Genomic DNA, 16,624 nt, shown 5'->3' on the forward strand with positions numbered 1-16,624 from the left:
TGGAAAGCAAAAGGCTGGGAAAGGGGTTATGCTCCAGCCTTCCAAAAAGTAGGCGTTAACCAAGAGCTCACATTGATATCATGATCGAGTCTGTGATCCATGCACATTTACCTGAGAGTAAGCTCCACTGAATACAATGGACTTCTGAGTTTTCTTGCTTTTTTTCTCAGCCACATGGGCTATGTACACATTACTCCAGCTCCAATGCGCTCCTACAGCTGGTGTTTAAAGCAGAGCATACATGATGTTAGCCACAGTTCATATATATCCTGTAATTCTTGAGAAATACTTCTGCTTGATGTGTTTCCCCTCAAACCATATATTCTATATGGTTCCATACAATAAACACTCATCTCCCTACAAACAAATCAGAATGAATGTTTGATAAGTAACTGATGTCCTCTAATTTCCTTGTAAAGAAGCCAAAACAAAAATTAATAAAATAGGTTGTCTGGAAACAACCGGAGTCTTGTAATACCTTAAGGACTAATATACCGGTATATATTATGGCACAAAGCTTTAATGGAATAAAGTCCACTTCATCAGGTGCATGAAGTATCATCTGTAGCAGATCCTCCAAGTGTCCCTGTTTTCCAGAAGCCACCCCAGTTTTTGATTTGATCCCTTAGGACGTCCCTATTTTCATTGGAGAAATGTTGGAGGGTATAGCGTTATGTGACCCCAGAGCCAAGGAGATAACTATACAACCTTCAGGAGACATCTGAAGGCTGTCCTATATCGTTTTTTACGTTTCTATATGTGTTGGAAGCCACCCAGAGTACAGTGGTACCTCCGGTTATGAACTTAATTTGTTCCGGAGGTCCATTCTTATCCTGAAACCATTCTTAACCTGAGGCGTGCTTTCGTTAATGGGGCTCCCTCTGGCACGCAACTTCCGCTCACATCCCGGGGCAAAGTTCGCAACCAGGAGCACCTACTTCTGGGTTAGCAGAGCTTGTAACCTGAAGCATTCGCAAGGAGGACCAGAGGTATTACTGTATTATTATTATCATTATTAAGGAATAGGATATCCCTATTTTCATTGGAGAAACATTGGAGGGTATGCTGTAGCTGACAGGTAATATATACGTAGGGGTGGAGAAGAGAGAAAATTAAGCTGTGGCATGAAATAGCAATGAAAGAAAAATGTAAAACCTGTGAAAATGTAATTGACTAATCGGAGCAGTAGACACTGTCATTCTAGCATTAATTAGCTCCCTGTACTGGGGATGCAGGCCAAAACGGCTGTAAACTCCTGGGTCCAGCCAATAAAACTCAGGAGCTGGGAGGAGATAAGTTCCAGCCATTTATTACTTTCGGTTCAGCTGTTTTGTTCCGCATGTCAACAGATCCATACTCAAGTACAGTATCATGTCTCCAAGCTCCAGCCCGTTAGGTCCTTTGGCAGAGCTGTCATCTTCTACGGCAGCCCTTTTTAGGGAAGTTTTTAATGTTTGATATTTTTGTATTTGATTTCTGTTGGAAGCCGCCCAGAGTGGCTGGGGAAATCCAGCCAGATGGGCGGGGTACAAATAATAAATATTATTATTATTATTATTATCCACCGCAGATCTGGATTCTGAGTTCCACTTGGGACTTCTTAATGGTAACTGTTCTAGGTTCAGGCGTCGTCTTAATGGTGTCTACAGAATTACTGATTGAATTGGGGGGACTGGTGGTTAGAGTGATCTGTTTGGATGGAGGCGTCATGGTCCCTTCATCCTGTTTGCTCACAGTATCAATTATGGAATTGATGCAAGTCAAAAAGGCTGTAAACTCCTGGGTCTAGCCCAGGCATAGGGAAACTAGGCCCTCCAGATGTTTTGGGACTACAACTCCCATGATCCCTAGCCAACAGGACCAATGGTCATGGATGATAGGAATTGTAGTCCCAAAACATCTGGAGGGCCGAGTTTGCCTATGCCTGGTCTAGCCAATAAAACTCAGGAGCCGGGAGGAGATAAAGTCCAGCCACTTATTACTTTCGGTTCAGCAGGTAATCCACGAAAATCTGAACCAACCCTCCTGACCCCCTGGGGGGGGGATATTTATATGTTTTTTTACACAAAGCATTTCAATATCCTCCAATCACATGCATAGAAACATTTCCCCATTACCTCATTCAGGAAAGCAAGTAGCTGTTGCTGGCCGGAAGTGCGCTTGGCATGCTTTTGCTGACATAGCTTTAATTCATTGTGCCTGCATGGTCTTCATATGAATACATTGTGTTACACGAAGCTATTGTGCTTTGTGAACCTGCATGTATTGCGATAAAAGTTTCAGCTTCTTTCTGACCCAAGGGGGAATGGGAGGCAACTGGCAAAGCGAAATGCTTTCCTCAGCAGTTTCTTAGCATACAGTGGTACCTCGGGTTAAGTACGCTTCAGGTTAAGTACGCTTCAGGTTAAGAACTCCGCTTAAGAACAGAAATCGTGCTCTGGCGGCACAGCAGCAGCAGGAGGTCCCATTAGCTAGAGTGGTGCTTCAGGTTAAGAACGGACCTCCGGAACGAATTAAGTACTTAACCCGAGGTACCACTGTATTCTTATAGCGATAGGCTACCAATTTTGGGGGCCACACTGGGGCAGCAAACCATTATCTTTTTGTTAGTGAAAATCGTCACAAACAGGGCAATCTTATACATGCCTACTCAGAAGAAAGCCCTGTTGTGTTCAAACACTTCGATGGGACTTACTCCCAGACAAGAGCTTTCTTGCAGCCTTAATTGAATTGTCATAGATTGCATTTTTAGCATTATGGAAAGAAGATCTGTACCTTTTACAGCTGTGGGGTGAAGCTCCTCCCATCCCTCCATTTCCACACAAAATGGGGGAAGGAATGACCTGCTGATCTCTGCCTTACAGCTCAACTCTGCACATCCATAGGATTACCAATGCTGGATTTCCCAAAATACTACTTCTTAATTGTACTTCACTATTAATATCCTTAAAGAAATCTGTTTTACTTGATTGTTAGGCGAGTGGCAACCAAAAAGAAAGAAACATTCCTGAAGAAAAGCCATTTGAAAGCAGTGCAAGCAGTGCTGGATTTATGTATAAGCTAAACAAGCTACAGTATAGCTTAGGGCCCCACTCCCTTGCCCCTCCCCCCAATTATGAGTCTTTGTAAATTGTTTCTAAAGGAACTTTTGTTATTGCCAAATGCCAACATGTTTGCATTATTAAGTTTGTTATGAATAAAAAAATCACTTTTAAGTTAGAGCTTAATACAGTAATTATTTCACTATTAATATACTTAATTGTATTTCACTATTAATATACTTCTTAATTGTATTTCAGTCCAACAATTACTTTGATAAAATACATATTTTGTTCTGTGCAAATGGCTTTAGATATCTATTAGGTCCACAAATTACCATATACCTGTAGCATATATTCAACACAAAACATTGCCACAGGACAGCTGGGCATATCAAAGGCCCCATTACCTTCAGTAGCTTAGGGCCTCATCAAACCTAAATCCGGCCTTGGGTGCAAGGCCGCTTTAAAAGAACGTCGTGCGGACGTGACCTGCCAAGCACGGGCAAAAAAATAAAATACTCTACTGTAAATCAAAATCACACCCATTTCCCAGAAGCGCGCGCGCGCGCCCTCTAACGGCCAACGGCCACCCTCTCCTTTCCCTCCCCTACGTCACTCCACGCCCTTCTCTTTCTGCCGCGCGCATCGCTCTCGCTCTCTCTTTTAAACTTTTTACGACGCCAAGGGGCGGGTGGAAAACCCGGCGCGCTTTACGGCGGAGCGTATAAGCTCAAGTGAACGCTCTCTCGCGCCTTCCTCGCCCCGCCCCCTTTCCCCGCGTGCGCCTCCGTCTCCTCTCTCCGCCCCCACCAACCCTCACGCTTTCGAAACCTGGCCGTTCGCGACACCGCCTCCGCCGCGCTTTACGGCCGCGGGGATGAGGGGCGGGGAAAATGTCTGAGCGGCGGAGAGGAGGCGGAGGCAGAGAAGAGGCGGCTTCTTCGGAGGTGGCGGAGGCAGCAGCATCGTCCGCTGGGGTGGCTGCGGCGGCGGGAGCGGGAGCGGAGATGCCGGCGAAGAAGCAGAAGCTGAGCAGCGACGAGAACAGCAACCCGGGGGACCTGTCCGGCGACGAGAACGTGAGCGGGGGGCCCTGAGATAGGAAGACACCCCTCTCTCAGGCCTGGGGCCTAGCGCGTCTCTTAGCAACGCGGGGGGGGGGACTGGTGGTCTTCTCCCCCCCTCCTGAGAGGGGGAGCCATGGCTGTCCTGTTTATGATTTTTATTATTAATTTAAATATTTATATGCCGCCTTTATCTTCCAAGGAGTTCAGGGTGGTGCACATGGTTCCCCACCCCCCACCCCATTTTATCTTCACAAGGTACGTTAGGCTAAGAGTGGGTGACTGGCTCCAAGGTCACCCAGCCAGCTTCATGGCTGAGTAGGGATTTGAACCCAGGTCCTAGCCAGGCACTCTTCACTGTTCACCACACTGAGGCTCCCTTAGGGAAAGTGTGGGGGAGCCTCCAGGTATTGCTGAACTGCAGCTCCCATCATAGAGTTGTAGAGGTGGAAGGGACACCGAGGTTCATCTCCAACCCTCGGCAATCAACTTAAAGCATCCATGATAGATGGCCACTCAGCCTCTGCTTACCTTCATGGATGGAGAGTCCACAATCTCCCGAGGGAATTTCTGGGGCTGTTGGGAGTTGTGGTTCAAGGGCTGGAGGGTCCCATTCCCCCCACTGCAAGGGAGCCTCCCCCTTCCAACCTGCTGCCCTGAAGGTGGGTTTGCAGCCTCTTCCTAGACCTTAATCCTCTTTGGGGTGCCTCACGGAAAGCAATTTGTAAATGAAATGGATGGTGATCTCCCGCTGGCCCTGGGACCAGTGATGAGGAAGGATGGGAGCAGTAGGAGAAAGCAGGTGCCAGGTGGGAGAAAGCAAGTTTAAAGTGGGAGCAAGCAGGTTTAAAGGTCAACGGTGGAAGCTCTGTACAGCTGCAGTCATCCCTGACCGCTAGCACATGCTGGCTGGGGCTTTGGGAGGCCACAGCATCTGGCGGGTGTTCTCTTGATTATACACTGCTGCTGTTTGGAACCGATGTTGTTCATATGCAGGTGGTTAGCCTGTGTGTGGGATGCTATTGCTCTAGGCCAGGCATCCCCAAACTCGGCCTTCTAGATGTTTTGGGACTACAACTCCCATCATCCCTAGCTAACAGGGCTCGTGGTCAGGGATGATGGGAATTGTAGTCCCAAAACATCTGGAAGGCGAGTTTGGGGGTGCCTGCTCTAGGCTTTTAGGCTGCAGGTGGTGGAGTGCTTGTTCATGAGAAGAAATCAAAGGAGGACCACTTTGCATCTAGATAGCTAGGGTGCCAAGAAGAATTCTAATGTAGAACAGTTTCCTCCTGGAAGCTAGGCTTCTATATTTGCCATCTTGCTACACTTGCTTTTAAAAATAGAACATTACAATGAGTTAGGGAGAGAGTTAGGCTAAAATACTTTCCCCTGATTATATTTAGGCTTCTGTGTTAGCCATCTAGAAAGAAAGTAAAGCTAATGATTCTCTGCTTATAGGAAACCAGCAAATTGGCAAGAACTCAGGTTTGATACCTCTTCTCTGACATCTACTTAGTTTTTCACTAGTATCCCAGGATTCACCAACCAGAGCTTGGCACAAAAGTCATACACTTGGATTTAAAGAAGTCTAAGCACAGGCATTTTCTTTGAGTCCCTGAACTGAATGGAGCTCACAGTCCTTCAATACAAAAATCAATTTCTGCTTACTGCAAGCTCTTTTTATTTCAGTGGAATAATTTGGGGGCAGTTGGAGGAAATAATTGTCTTGTTGTTGCTTTTGATTAAAATAGGCAACAGAAATCCTTGACAATCTGTGGCAAATCACAAATAGATCTACCTTCTGCCCGCTCATTCTCTGAATGTGTGAATCATTTTGCCTATTGCCATTGACTACTCTTAGTTGCTCAGTATCCTCCTCTATTTCTGAACAAGGTTGTCTCCTTGTTCTGATGTAGGTGGAGGATTCTCCTTCACTTAGTAAGTTAGCTTGTTTGCTGTGAATGTCGATCTTAATCTGTTTTGAAAACCAACCTTCTTTATGCTTTCAGGATGATGCTGTTAGCATAGAGAGTGGTACTAACACTGAACGCCCTGACACCCCTACAAACACCCCCAATGCTCCAGGAAGAAAAAGCTGGGGGAAAGGAAAATGGAAGTCAAAGAAATGCAAATACTCCTTCAAATGTGTAAACAGCCTCAAGGTATTTTTTCAGCCGACATCTCATTAGAATGAAAATTGCTTGCTGCCTTTATAACAGTGTTCTATACTTCAGTGATCCAAATAACTTATTTACTGGATCAGAATGAGGCATATTTGAGCTGGCGTTCTTTTTCAAACAGCAGTTAGGTGGTGATTCTGGGCAGTCCACAAGGAAGATCTTGTGTTCAGGAGAATGCTGCCTCAGAACAGGCTTCTTGTACTGTACTTTACATGACAAATAGCTGTGGATAGATTCATTCTCCATGTAAGCTAGTTGCCCTGCCACCTAAAAACACTTAACCAGGTGGCAGGTCCTACTCCTATGAAGGGGAAATCAGAAGCAGCTTTAGAGAAATTTTAAGTATGGGTAACTTGTAACACACACATTTAACTTGTGTGCATTCAGCTTTACACACTTGGCAAAAAAACTATAAAAATTAAAAACTTTTATAGTTTAATTAAAAACTAATCACCAAACTTAAAACCATGGAGAAACCTGGTTTGAACAAAGACATTGGATTCTTATCTCATTATACATAACAAAGCTATCTTTAGCCATCTCACCCCTTGCCTTTCCCTGCAAGACTAATTGCAGCCGTTTAGAGTCGTCAACAGGTTTTCCACACTTATCAGCCGATCACCCATTCCCACCACCCTTCTGAGTAATACCCCTCCCCACTCCCCCACTATATTTAAGGATCTGGTGACTTCTGTTTCAGTGTATCTCAGACAAACTCAGTTGGTCTCTAAGGTGCTACTGGAAAGAATTTCCTATTTTGTTTCAATTAAAAAGGGGTGGGCGTTTGGAGGAAAGACTGGCAATCCTACCCGCCATTGAACCCAATGTGTTTTGACTATATGTGATTTTGGCTTTATGCACTATCTCTGGAACTTACCATAACCACCACCTAAGTTGAGAGTTGCCTATATATTACTTGTAATATAATAATTTCTCTTTCTGTGGTAGCTCATGGGCACATCTGCAGATAGTAATCACTATCACGTTGATGCTGTTTTTCAGCATTGCAGTCCTTTAAAGCTTAAAGCAGTGTTTTCTCTTGGATGAGTCCAAAACTCCTATTCTAAATGTTCTTTGCATGCTTTTGAACATGTTTCACCTTGTTGCCTTTAGTTGAAGTTTGTACCACAGGAAAGCAATATATGTTTTAACAACTAACAGGAAACTGAAGGGTGTAGTCTCTCTTTTCAGGTGGCTAAAATCAGCCACTGAAGGTGAAGGCTGAATTCTTTTGAAATGAAAGTGTAGGCCTGGAGACCTTTGAAAATAAAATGCCAAAACAGTTACAGCACACGTCTGTCTTGGGGAGAAGGCATTTAGCGGGAAAAAAATATCAAAAGCTTTATTTTCAAAACATTATCAAAAGTCTGTGGTGTTGTTTGTAGATTGCTATATTTGTTACAGCATATCCTACTATCTGCTCTGATCCTTTTAATTGGTGGTGTGGGAATTTATACTTGTGCCCTTTACACATGCAAGATGTGTTCTTCTGTCAGGGCAGCCTTCCCCAACCTGGTGCCCCCCCAGATGTTTTTGACTCAGCTCTCATCTGTGCCAATCAGCATGGCCAGTGATCAGGGATGATGGGAGCTGTAGTCCAAATATTTGGAGGGGGCCAGGTTGCGGAAGTTTGCACTAAGCTGTTCCCTACAACTCCCAGTAAAACATTGTGAGAAGGGTAACCTACTTGCTTTGACTAAGACTGGATAATTTGTATGTTGTGTATGTTTCTGAGTTATTTAAAATCTGACATGATATTTGGAATCCTTGAAATGTCAGTGTATATAGTTATATTCTTTAATACTGTACTCCTGCCTGCTCCCAGTTCCAAGCGATCTGAATCATAAAATGGAATAAGACTTCTAGTGAGATTGGAAATGCAATGCTCTTGTTTAGTTTCTTTTCCTACCAGTTGTTGAGCCCTATTTTTCCATTTCCATCCTAGTCCATGCTCATAACTTCGGTTGCAAAACTTGGAAAATTGTGCCTATTTATTTATTTATTTATTATACACCCTTCACCAGCAAGTCCTACAGTGGGTTAATTAGCATATGAAAATTAGTATACCTAGGTTTCTTGGAGTAGGCTGGACACAATTCGATTTTGGCAGGCATTGCTTTCACGAATGGCTTACTAATAGTAGAGTTGTCCCATGGGCAACACTCCTTCCTCTCACTCTCTAAGGTTTGTTCAAAAAAATTCTGCTAATGCAGACAAGTCACCTTAGCCTAGTAGCGTTGGTGACATAGTGTTGCCACCAAAAATAACTTCCTTGTACTACTTGGAAATACCTCCCTATGATGCTATGCAGTATGTTTCAGCTCCCTCATTCTACATCAGGGTTGGGGAACCTGTGACCATGTAGGACCATGTAGATGTCTTTGGACTACATCTCCTATGATCCCTGATTATTGGTCACCCTGGCTGGGGCTGATGGGAGTGATAACATTGCAACCTGGGTAAGTGTTCCAAAATGGTACTGATGACAGGGAAAGAGGTCATCGTTGGAATGCTGTTTTTTTCAGCAGCATCCCCATAGTGCTCATAATGTGTACTTCTGCCCTGAAAAGAAATGTCCTAAATATAAATACAGTATATTAAATGCATTTGTCTTCTCTCTCACAACTTTTGTTTCGAAGCCATTTCTTCTTACACCTTTTTCGTTTTCAGGAAGACCATAGTCTGCCATTGTTTGGGGTACAGTTTAACTGGCACAGCAAGGAAGGTGATCCCCTGGTGTTTGCTACTGTTGGCAGTAACAGAGTGAGTGACATGTTGAAACTTATTTTACATTTCACTTATTTACTGCTTTCCAAGATCTTGCTTCCTTTTCATAACGTTGAACTATATCTTGTGGGGTCCCCCCCCCCCAAACTCTAGGCATTATTTCTGATCCCAAGAGCCAAATTATACAGTTTTGTGATGTGGTACGATAGTACAGTATAGTGCCAAGGTAGTTGCAGATGACCATGGTCCTAGATAAGCATATACATGGGTTTGCTAGGAACACTTCCAGTTGGAGGTGTGTTGAGAATGCTTATACTCAGTTGAGTATAAAAAGCTGGGTTTGAAAGGAAAAATCACTTGTCATTTCATTGGGTGTGCAGCTGAAGTAAAATGTCAAAATCCTGCTTTTAAAAATGCTTCCCCTGCCTGCCTGGCAGCATATTTAAACACCTCAAAAGAGACACTTGTGATCTGCTCAAGTAGTGTGATGTCAATAAGTAGTAGGTGAAAAAAACTACATAAGCCTCAAAACAGTTAGCTTCCTGCAGCTGCTGCTATAATCAGGCACTCCTCTCAGGGGTAGTTGTTTTCACGATTGGTAATCACTGGTAACTCAAGTACCAGTAACATTATTTCACTTGCTCATTTTAGCTAAATAACTTCCAGCAAAGATTTTTTTTAAAAAAAAATTCTGTAACTAGACTTCATATATCAGAGGTAGCATAGGAACCTGAGGTCCATTCACTGTGGACATAAGAGAAGGTCTTGTGGTTTGAACAGGCCTGAGGACAACTTAAGGAAATTGCTGACCTAGTGATATATTAGGAATGCACACAGATGAAGTCATTATGTCCCCCTCAATCAGTGGTAGTGCCCTTTGGGACTGGTAGAGTGGAAGGTAGGGAGACCAACAGTAGGTAGAACCCAAGTCAATGACAGGTGCAGTCAATGTGAAGCCAAGCCAACTAATTCTACTTTTGTCCCCATCTGCCTTTTCTGCTGTGTTCTGCAAGGGCAATACTGAAACTGAAGAGGGGGAAGCTCACAAGTAGGGCCACCCCTTTGATTGGCTGCAAGTAGGGAGGAGAGGCAGGCAGGTGAGGGCTGGCTGCAGGCAGAATGAGGTTGGTGGGGCAGTAGTGATCCATCTGCCCTTATGGGCCAGCCTCCATCGCTCTCAGTAGAAGTGGGTGGAAACTTGAATATTATATGACTAATTCTGTACACTGTGTGGCGTTGTTCAGCTGTGGGAATCGGGAACTCTCTAATTTCTTGTGCTTTATCCACCTGCAGGTTACTTTATATGAATGTCATTCACAAGGAGAAATACGGTTGCTACAATCTTATGTGGATGCCGATGTATCCTTTACTACGTCTGTGTTTCTAGGGCTGGTTTGAGAATGGTTTCATAGCTTTCCCTGCTTAATGAGAACGCAGTTAAAGAAATGCTTTGCAAGACTAACTTCAGTTAATATGGTGAAAGTAAATGATATCCTTCCATGTCAAATTTTGGAGTTCATTGCAGAATGGCCCCTTCCAGGCCAGTGGTTTCTCAGTTTTCCCACTGATGGGTTGCTTCAAACCATTCTCTGCACTTTCACATAAGCCCAGTAGGGAGCAGCACTTGGCTTTCTGCTTTGTGAACTGTAGGCTGCTTTATGTTTAAATATTTTTGGTTAAATATCTGGTGGGCAATAGGATATTCCACAGGTGCATGTCTAGCCCTTAACTGCACACTTCAGGCAGATGAAAACTTTTATACTTGTGCATGGACCTATGATAGCAATACAAGCCACCCCCTTCTGGCTGTGGCTGGATCAAGGGGCATTATTAGGATAATTAATCCCATTACAATGCAGTGCATAAAGGTGAGTTGGTCCAATATGTAAATATTAATGTTCAAAAGCGGTTCTAACATTTTCATGCGAAAAAGACAGAGGTGTGGAGGGAATAACCTGACCTCTGAATTCTGTTGTAGCATTACGTGGGCCATGGCAACGCAATCAACGAATTGAAATTTCACCCCAGGGATCCAAATCTTCTCTTGTCTGTTAGCAAAGGTATGGAAGTAGGTTCCTTTTGAACGTTTAGGAACGATCCGGTAGTGGGTTAATTCTGTAAGAGCTAAAAGGGGGAAAGGGCGACACCAAAAATGCACACAACATCCAAAATAGGAACCTCAAATTGGTGTGGGAAGGAGAATGCATTTTGAAATGTAAACTACCCAACACATTTTCACAAATTAGCTTTCAGTACGTATAACAGCATCTTCATATTTAGCCCCCCCCCCGATTAATTTAGATTATATATCCATTATATCCAAGGGTGGGTTAGGACAGTTTAAAAAGACAACATCAAAATCAGTTAAGTGTCTAGAGCATAGGGCATATCCTAAAAAAAAAAAAGTATCACAGGTTTCAAAGGCCAGGGTACACCTTTGCGTGGAGGGAATTGCACAATGGCTGTTACTCCCTTCCTAGGTTTCCGCTGTTTGGACATAGCACTAAACTATGGCTCAGCTACATTATGGGCACAAGCCTTGAGAGGAGGTTGCTGCCGATTTGCTCCTCCCTGGTTTTTTTGCTGAGCCATGGTTTGGCTTTGCATGTTGTCTGAATATGGGCTCATGATTTAGCTCTCCAAACCATAGTTAATGGTTTGTCTGAAGAAAGCAGCGAGTCCAGGTTCAGACAGCATTAAGCCAAACCATGGCTGACTCAGCACGGCAGCAAAATGATGGAGAAGGGGTGGGGGAGGCCATGACCCCCAAGCCAGAGTTTGCCTTAGCCATACACGTGAACCAAGTCAATAAGTTTTGTATGCATTTTTGGGGTTGAACCACTTAGTTGATCAGAACATACTGCTGTTGCATTTATTGTGAGATGATGGAATCTAACCTTTCTGTTTCCCCTCCCATTTTTACTAGATCATGCATTGAGATTGTGGAACATTCAAACGGACACTTTGGTTGCAATATTTGGAGGAGTAGAAGGGCATAGGGATGAAGTTTTAAGTGCAGTAAGTGAAAAACTGTTGAGCAGTTTGAGATTTATTAGTGCTGTCCTACCACCGCTCCAAAGTTTATTTCCCTTCTTTGCTTAACACATTTTAAGTTGTGGTTTGCATTTTAATTATACGCCAGGAAATGGAAATTTGCTTAATAGGATAGTCAATAATTTGATTTATATAATCTGGAGGCTTCACTGTTGATTTTACTTTAATCTTGTATGCAAAATTGAAGTTGCTACATTTTGTGTATAGGATTATGACCTCCTTGGTGAGAAAATTATGTCTTGTGGCATGGATCACTCGCTGAAACTCTGGCGAATCAATTCAAAGAGAATGATCAATGCAATCAAAGAGTCCTATGAATACAATCCCAGTAAAACAAACAGGTAAGGGCATTCCCAGTCCTAGTGTGATGTTTTCCTCACCCCAGTATATTCTTCAGCTGATCACTGAAATCATATATAAACACCTTTTGAAACTTGCAAGTGGTTAGATCTTGAAATGAGGCTATGACTTGCTTGAGGTTTTTCCCCTCCCATGACAGGTATGGTCCAGTTGTCATGTCAGTGGTAAATCATAGGTAATGATTTACTGTGAACATGCCAGTTTTATTTATTACTTATTTATTTCATAGTTTTTCCCTACCAGTAGGCAAGCCACGACCTCTGCCGTAGCATTTTGTCTGAACTAGGAGTTAAAGTTTGTTTCTCTCCAAACAAACTGTGATCAGTAAGCCAAGGACAAACCTTGGCTACAGATTGTGGTTTGGTTGGACTGAAACCATGATCCCTGATTTGGACATAGCGATAAACCATAGGTGTTGTGGCTTTAAAAATAGGTGAGATTGATGTGTTCATGGTAATGGACTGTGATATGTGAATTAGGCCACTGGTGCAAATCTATACAGTGGTACCTTGGTTGCCGAATGGCTTAGTTGTTGAACAAATCGGCTCCCGAATGCAGCAAACCGAATGCAGTAGTAAGTGTTCTGGTTTGTGAAGGTTTTTCGGAAGCCGAACGTCTGACGCAGTTTCCGCTTGAGTGCAGGAAGCTCCTGCAGCCAATCGGAAGCAGCACCTTGGTTTTTGAACGGTTTCGGGAGTCAAACGGACTCCCAGAATGGATTAAGTTCGAGAACCAAGGTACCACTGTATGTGACTATCCAGAGTCAAGTCCCATAGTGTTTCGTGGGACTTTCAGTTAAGTGGATATAGGATTGCAGCTTAAATGTCGGTTTTCCACTTTCCCCTTTTTTTGCAGGACAAGCTCTGCAATGTTTAATGTATTTTATTGTTTGTTAAGATTCATTGTAAGTTTGAAGGCTTTACTAAGCTCTATTAGCATAAATATCCTTGAAAGATTTGGTGGAAACCCTTAAACCATAGTTTTTCAGTTCTGATAGCATGGGAAATGGTGATTTAAAAAATGAATATAGGCTTTGCTGAAGTTGAGTGGGGGGGGGTTAAGTGAGAGCTGAAGAGAGGACATGTGAGAACATGGCTTCTTACATTTGAATTCAGCCAGTGACCCATTTTTTTATTATTTTGGCGGGACAGAAATATAAATTATTCCACCTCTGTTGTCATTGCATCCCAAGCTCCTGCAGTTGTGTCTTTCCTCTGCCCAACCGCACTGATCAGATGCATCAACTCTCTCCTTTGCAGGCCGTTTGTTTCTCAAAAAATTCACTTTCCTGACTTCTCCACCAGAGATATACATAGAAATTATGTAGATTGTGTGCGATGGCTAGGAGATCTGATACTTTCCAAGGTAGGATGGCTTCAGTTTCAATAATGTCACATTTATGTTTTGATTTTTGAAGATTTAAAAGTTATTCAATTCATGAGAATAGGAAAATTTCAAATTTTACTGAAATGGTATCTTCCTACTCTTTTTTTTAAAATCCCAATAGCATGCCTCCTCTCCCCACAATAAAAATACTGTTGATGCCTAAAGCAGTCTTATCTCCTCCACATTTTCGTGTGCAGGATCTGAGTGTGGAAATGTTTTGTGGGTTATATCGAAGCCTTCTTTTCCTTCTGTCCACAGTCATGTGAAAATGCCATTGTATGCTGGAAACCAGGCAAAATGGAAGATGACATAGATAAAATAAAGGCCAGCGAGTCTAATGTGACCATTTTAGGACGATTTGATTACAGTCAGTGCGATATATGGTATATGAGGTTTTCAATGGATTTCTGGCAAAAGGTAAGGGCCAAGGCAGAGATTAAGCAAGGATATTTAAGATTATTCCAGTGCACAGGTGAAGTTCAGCTGGCACTGTTGCTTTTCATGTGTGCTTGAGGCTCCGTTATTTTATAATATATGTAGGTGGATATGCCATATATCATAAAATATGGCTGTTGTGCATAAACCATAATGGGTAGTATACTCTTCTATGGGGCCGGTCCATCCGTGAGGCGCACTGAATGAGTCGCCTCAGGCAGTGGAAACCAAGGGGCATTTCCTGGGTTCTGGTGAGATCTTGCGAGAGCTCTTGCAGTAACCTGGAAGCCACAGCTGTGTGACCCTGGTAAGCGAGGCTTCAGCGAGTCAGCAAGTGTGGGTGGCAAAATGGGATGGGCTACCCTTGCTCTTCTTTATGCATGGCCTATGTTGCACATGCACAGTGTGGATATTAAGGGATGCAAAAGGAGAAAAATTAATACCATATTGCTAAAAACAATTAAAAATAACAGAAGATTATCTTAGCTAGGTTTGTTGGACAATAAGGGAGTTAAAGGTGTCCTGGAGGAGGATATTGTATTCATTCAGACATTTTTTAGGACAAAGCCCTCACAAGGTGGCTTACATAATATAGAAATACAGCAGAGGTGAGGCAAACGTTCAGATCAAGGAAAAGTTACTGACCTCTTTGCAGCCATCCTAGGGGAGCAGAGAGCTCATGAGCATGAGACTTGTTTATGCAACTCTAAACCAGCCTTCCCCTACCGTAGCCCTCCAGGTATCGTTGGACTATAGCCTTGCTAATCTCCAAACAACATAGACGATGATTGGGGATGGTGCTGTCTGACAGCATCTGAGGATGCAAGGCTGGGGGAAAGCTGCACTAAACCATAGTCTATCATTCTTTCGGAACAAAGCCTATTGCCTCCAGAAGTGTAGTAAGGAAGGATACCCTATTTTGACTTTGGCTTCTGTAATTGTCAAAATGTGGTGTAGTATGAATTAATTAGTTGCTGAGGGCAACCTTAGTCAATCCACTGCCTACCATATGTTTTGGACAACAGCTTCCAACTGTCTTGACCAGCACAGCTGGAGTGCACCAGGTGGGCAAAGGGATTAGAAATCCTCAAAGTACTGATGGTGCGTTGACCTTGAGTTGTCTAGGGAAACTTTTATTCTTCAACCTGTTGAGAAAACAAAAGAAAATTATGTTTGCATGTAGAGTGCAATATTAAAACAGTCATTTTCTGATCACCACAGCATTTGGCTACATAAATCTTCTGTTCTTTTTTAGATGTTGGCATTGGGCAATCAAGTTGGCAAGCTCTATGTCTGGGACTTAGAAATAGAAGATCCTCATAAGGCCAAGTGAGTGTTTCTGAATCCCCAGCTTTGCACCACAATTCTTGCTTATCAACACTGAAACAGACAAGTCAACCCCTTTACCATAACTTAGGAAGTTGTAATAAAGAAGTACAGGCCATAAGCATGTTTGTCTTCTCAGAGTTTGGATTACAGTTTGCTGCCTTTGTTCTGGGAAGGTAACAGTGTAAGAGACTGGGGAATCCTGAACAACTTTGTGTATGATTTCATATGAACAAAGAGAACATGCACTAATTTCTGACAGACGGGAGAGAAAATGATAACTTCCCCTGCCATGGATCTGTGATTAAGCTTTTCCGGTATTTGATTTATTTATAGTTGGGATAGGTGTCTGGAAGAGAAAATCCTGTTTCATGGTCATACCACTTAATAGGGCACATGAGGCATCACAAGATGAATGTGCCTTCATTAAAAACACCCTCTGAATGTGGAAACAAGAATATTGAGAAGCCTCACATGCTTCTTGTCCATGTGGATCAACTTTTTATCCAATTAAATAAGTTCCCAATTTCAGTCTAAAGTGATACAGCCCAGAAAGCTTCCATAAATTAGTATATTTTGGGGTGGGAGAAATGGGATAACGTGACCAAGATGTTTTTTTAAAGAGAGGAGGGATGAAGTTAAGAACTGTGCCTGTTTTATATCCTGTTGTTCACATGGTGGTGAATGAAGAGAAATATAATGCTTTTTATCTCTTTTGATAGGTGTACAACTCTTACTCACCCAAAGTGTGCTGCTGCCATTCGACAAACCAGCTTTAGCAGAGACAGTAGTATCCTTATAGCCGTATGTGATGATGCCAGTATCTGGCGCTGGGACAGGCTCCGATAACTTACTTACAACTTGAGAATTACAAAATTATGTATTGCTTTTTGTTTCAAGGATAATTAGCTGATTTGGTAGTACTGTAACTGCTTTCAGAGTAGCCTCTCTCCCCCCCTTGATCAGTTGAACTTCGCAATGTTTACATTTGGTTTTTGATAGCATTGCCTTGTTCAGAAGCTGCTTTTTAATAAAAATATTTTTGTACATT

At 42.8% G+C, this 16,624-nt stretch overlaps 1 protein-coding gene across 1 annotated transcript; it reads left to right on the forward strand.

The window, feature by feature from the left end:
• Window positions 1–3,919: 3,919 nt before the first annotated feature.
• Window positions 3,920–16,624, forward strand: EED (embryonic ectoderm development). Its single transcript, XM_033146085.1, has 12 exons — window positions 3,920–4,120; window positions 6,115–6,267; window positions 8,956–9,048; window positions 10,306–10,371; window positions 10,755–10,880; window positions 10,991–11,072; window positions 11,939–12,030; window positions 12,274–12,407; window positions 13,686–13,791; window positions 14,071–14,229; window positions 15,503–15,576; window positions 16,296–16,624. The coding sequence occupies exons 1-12, from the start codon at window positions 3,935–3,937 to the stop codon at window positions 16,420–16,422; spliced, it is 1,398 nt and encodes a 465-aa protein (XP_033001976.1). The 5' UTR covers window positions 3,920–3,934; the 3' UTR covers window positions 16,423–16,624.

The sequence above is a fragment of the Lacerta agilis genome, chromosome 4 (assembly GCF_009819535.1).
Source record: "Lacerta agilis isolate rLacAgi1 chromosome 4, rLacAgi1.pri, whole genome shotgun sequence".
Classification (NCBI taxonomy): Eukaryota; Metazoa; Chordata; class Lepidosauria; order Squamata; family Lacertidae; genus Lacerta; species Lacerta agilis.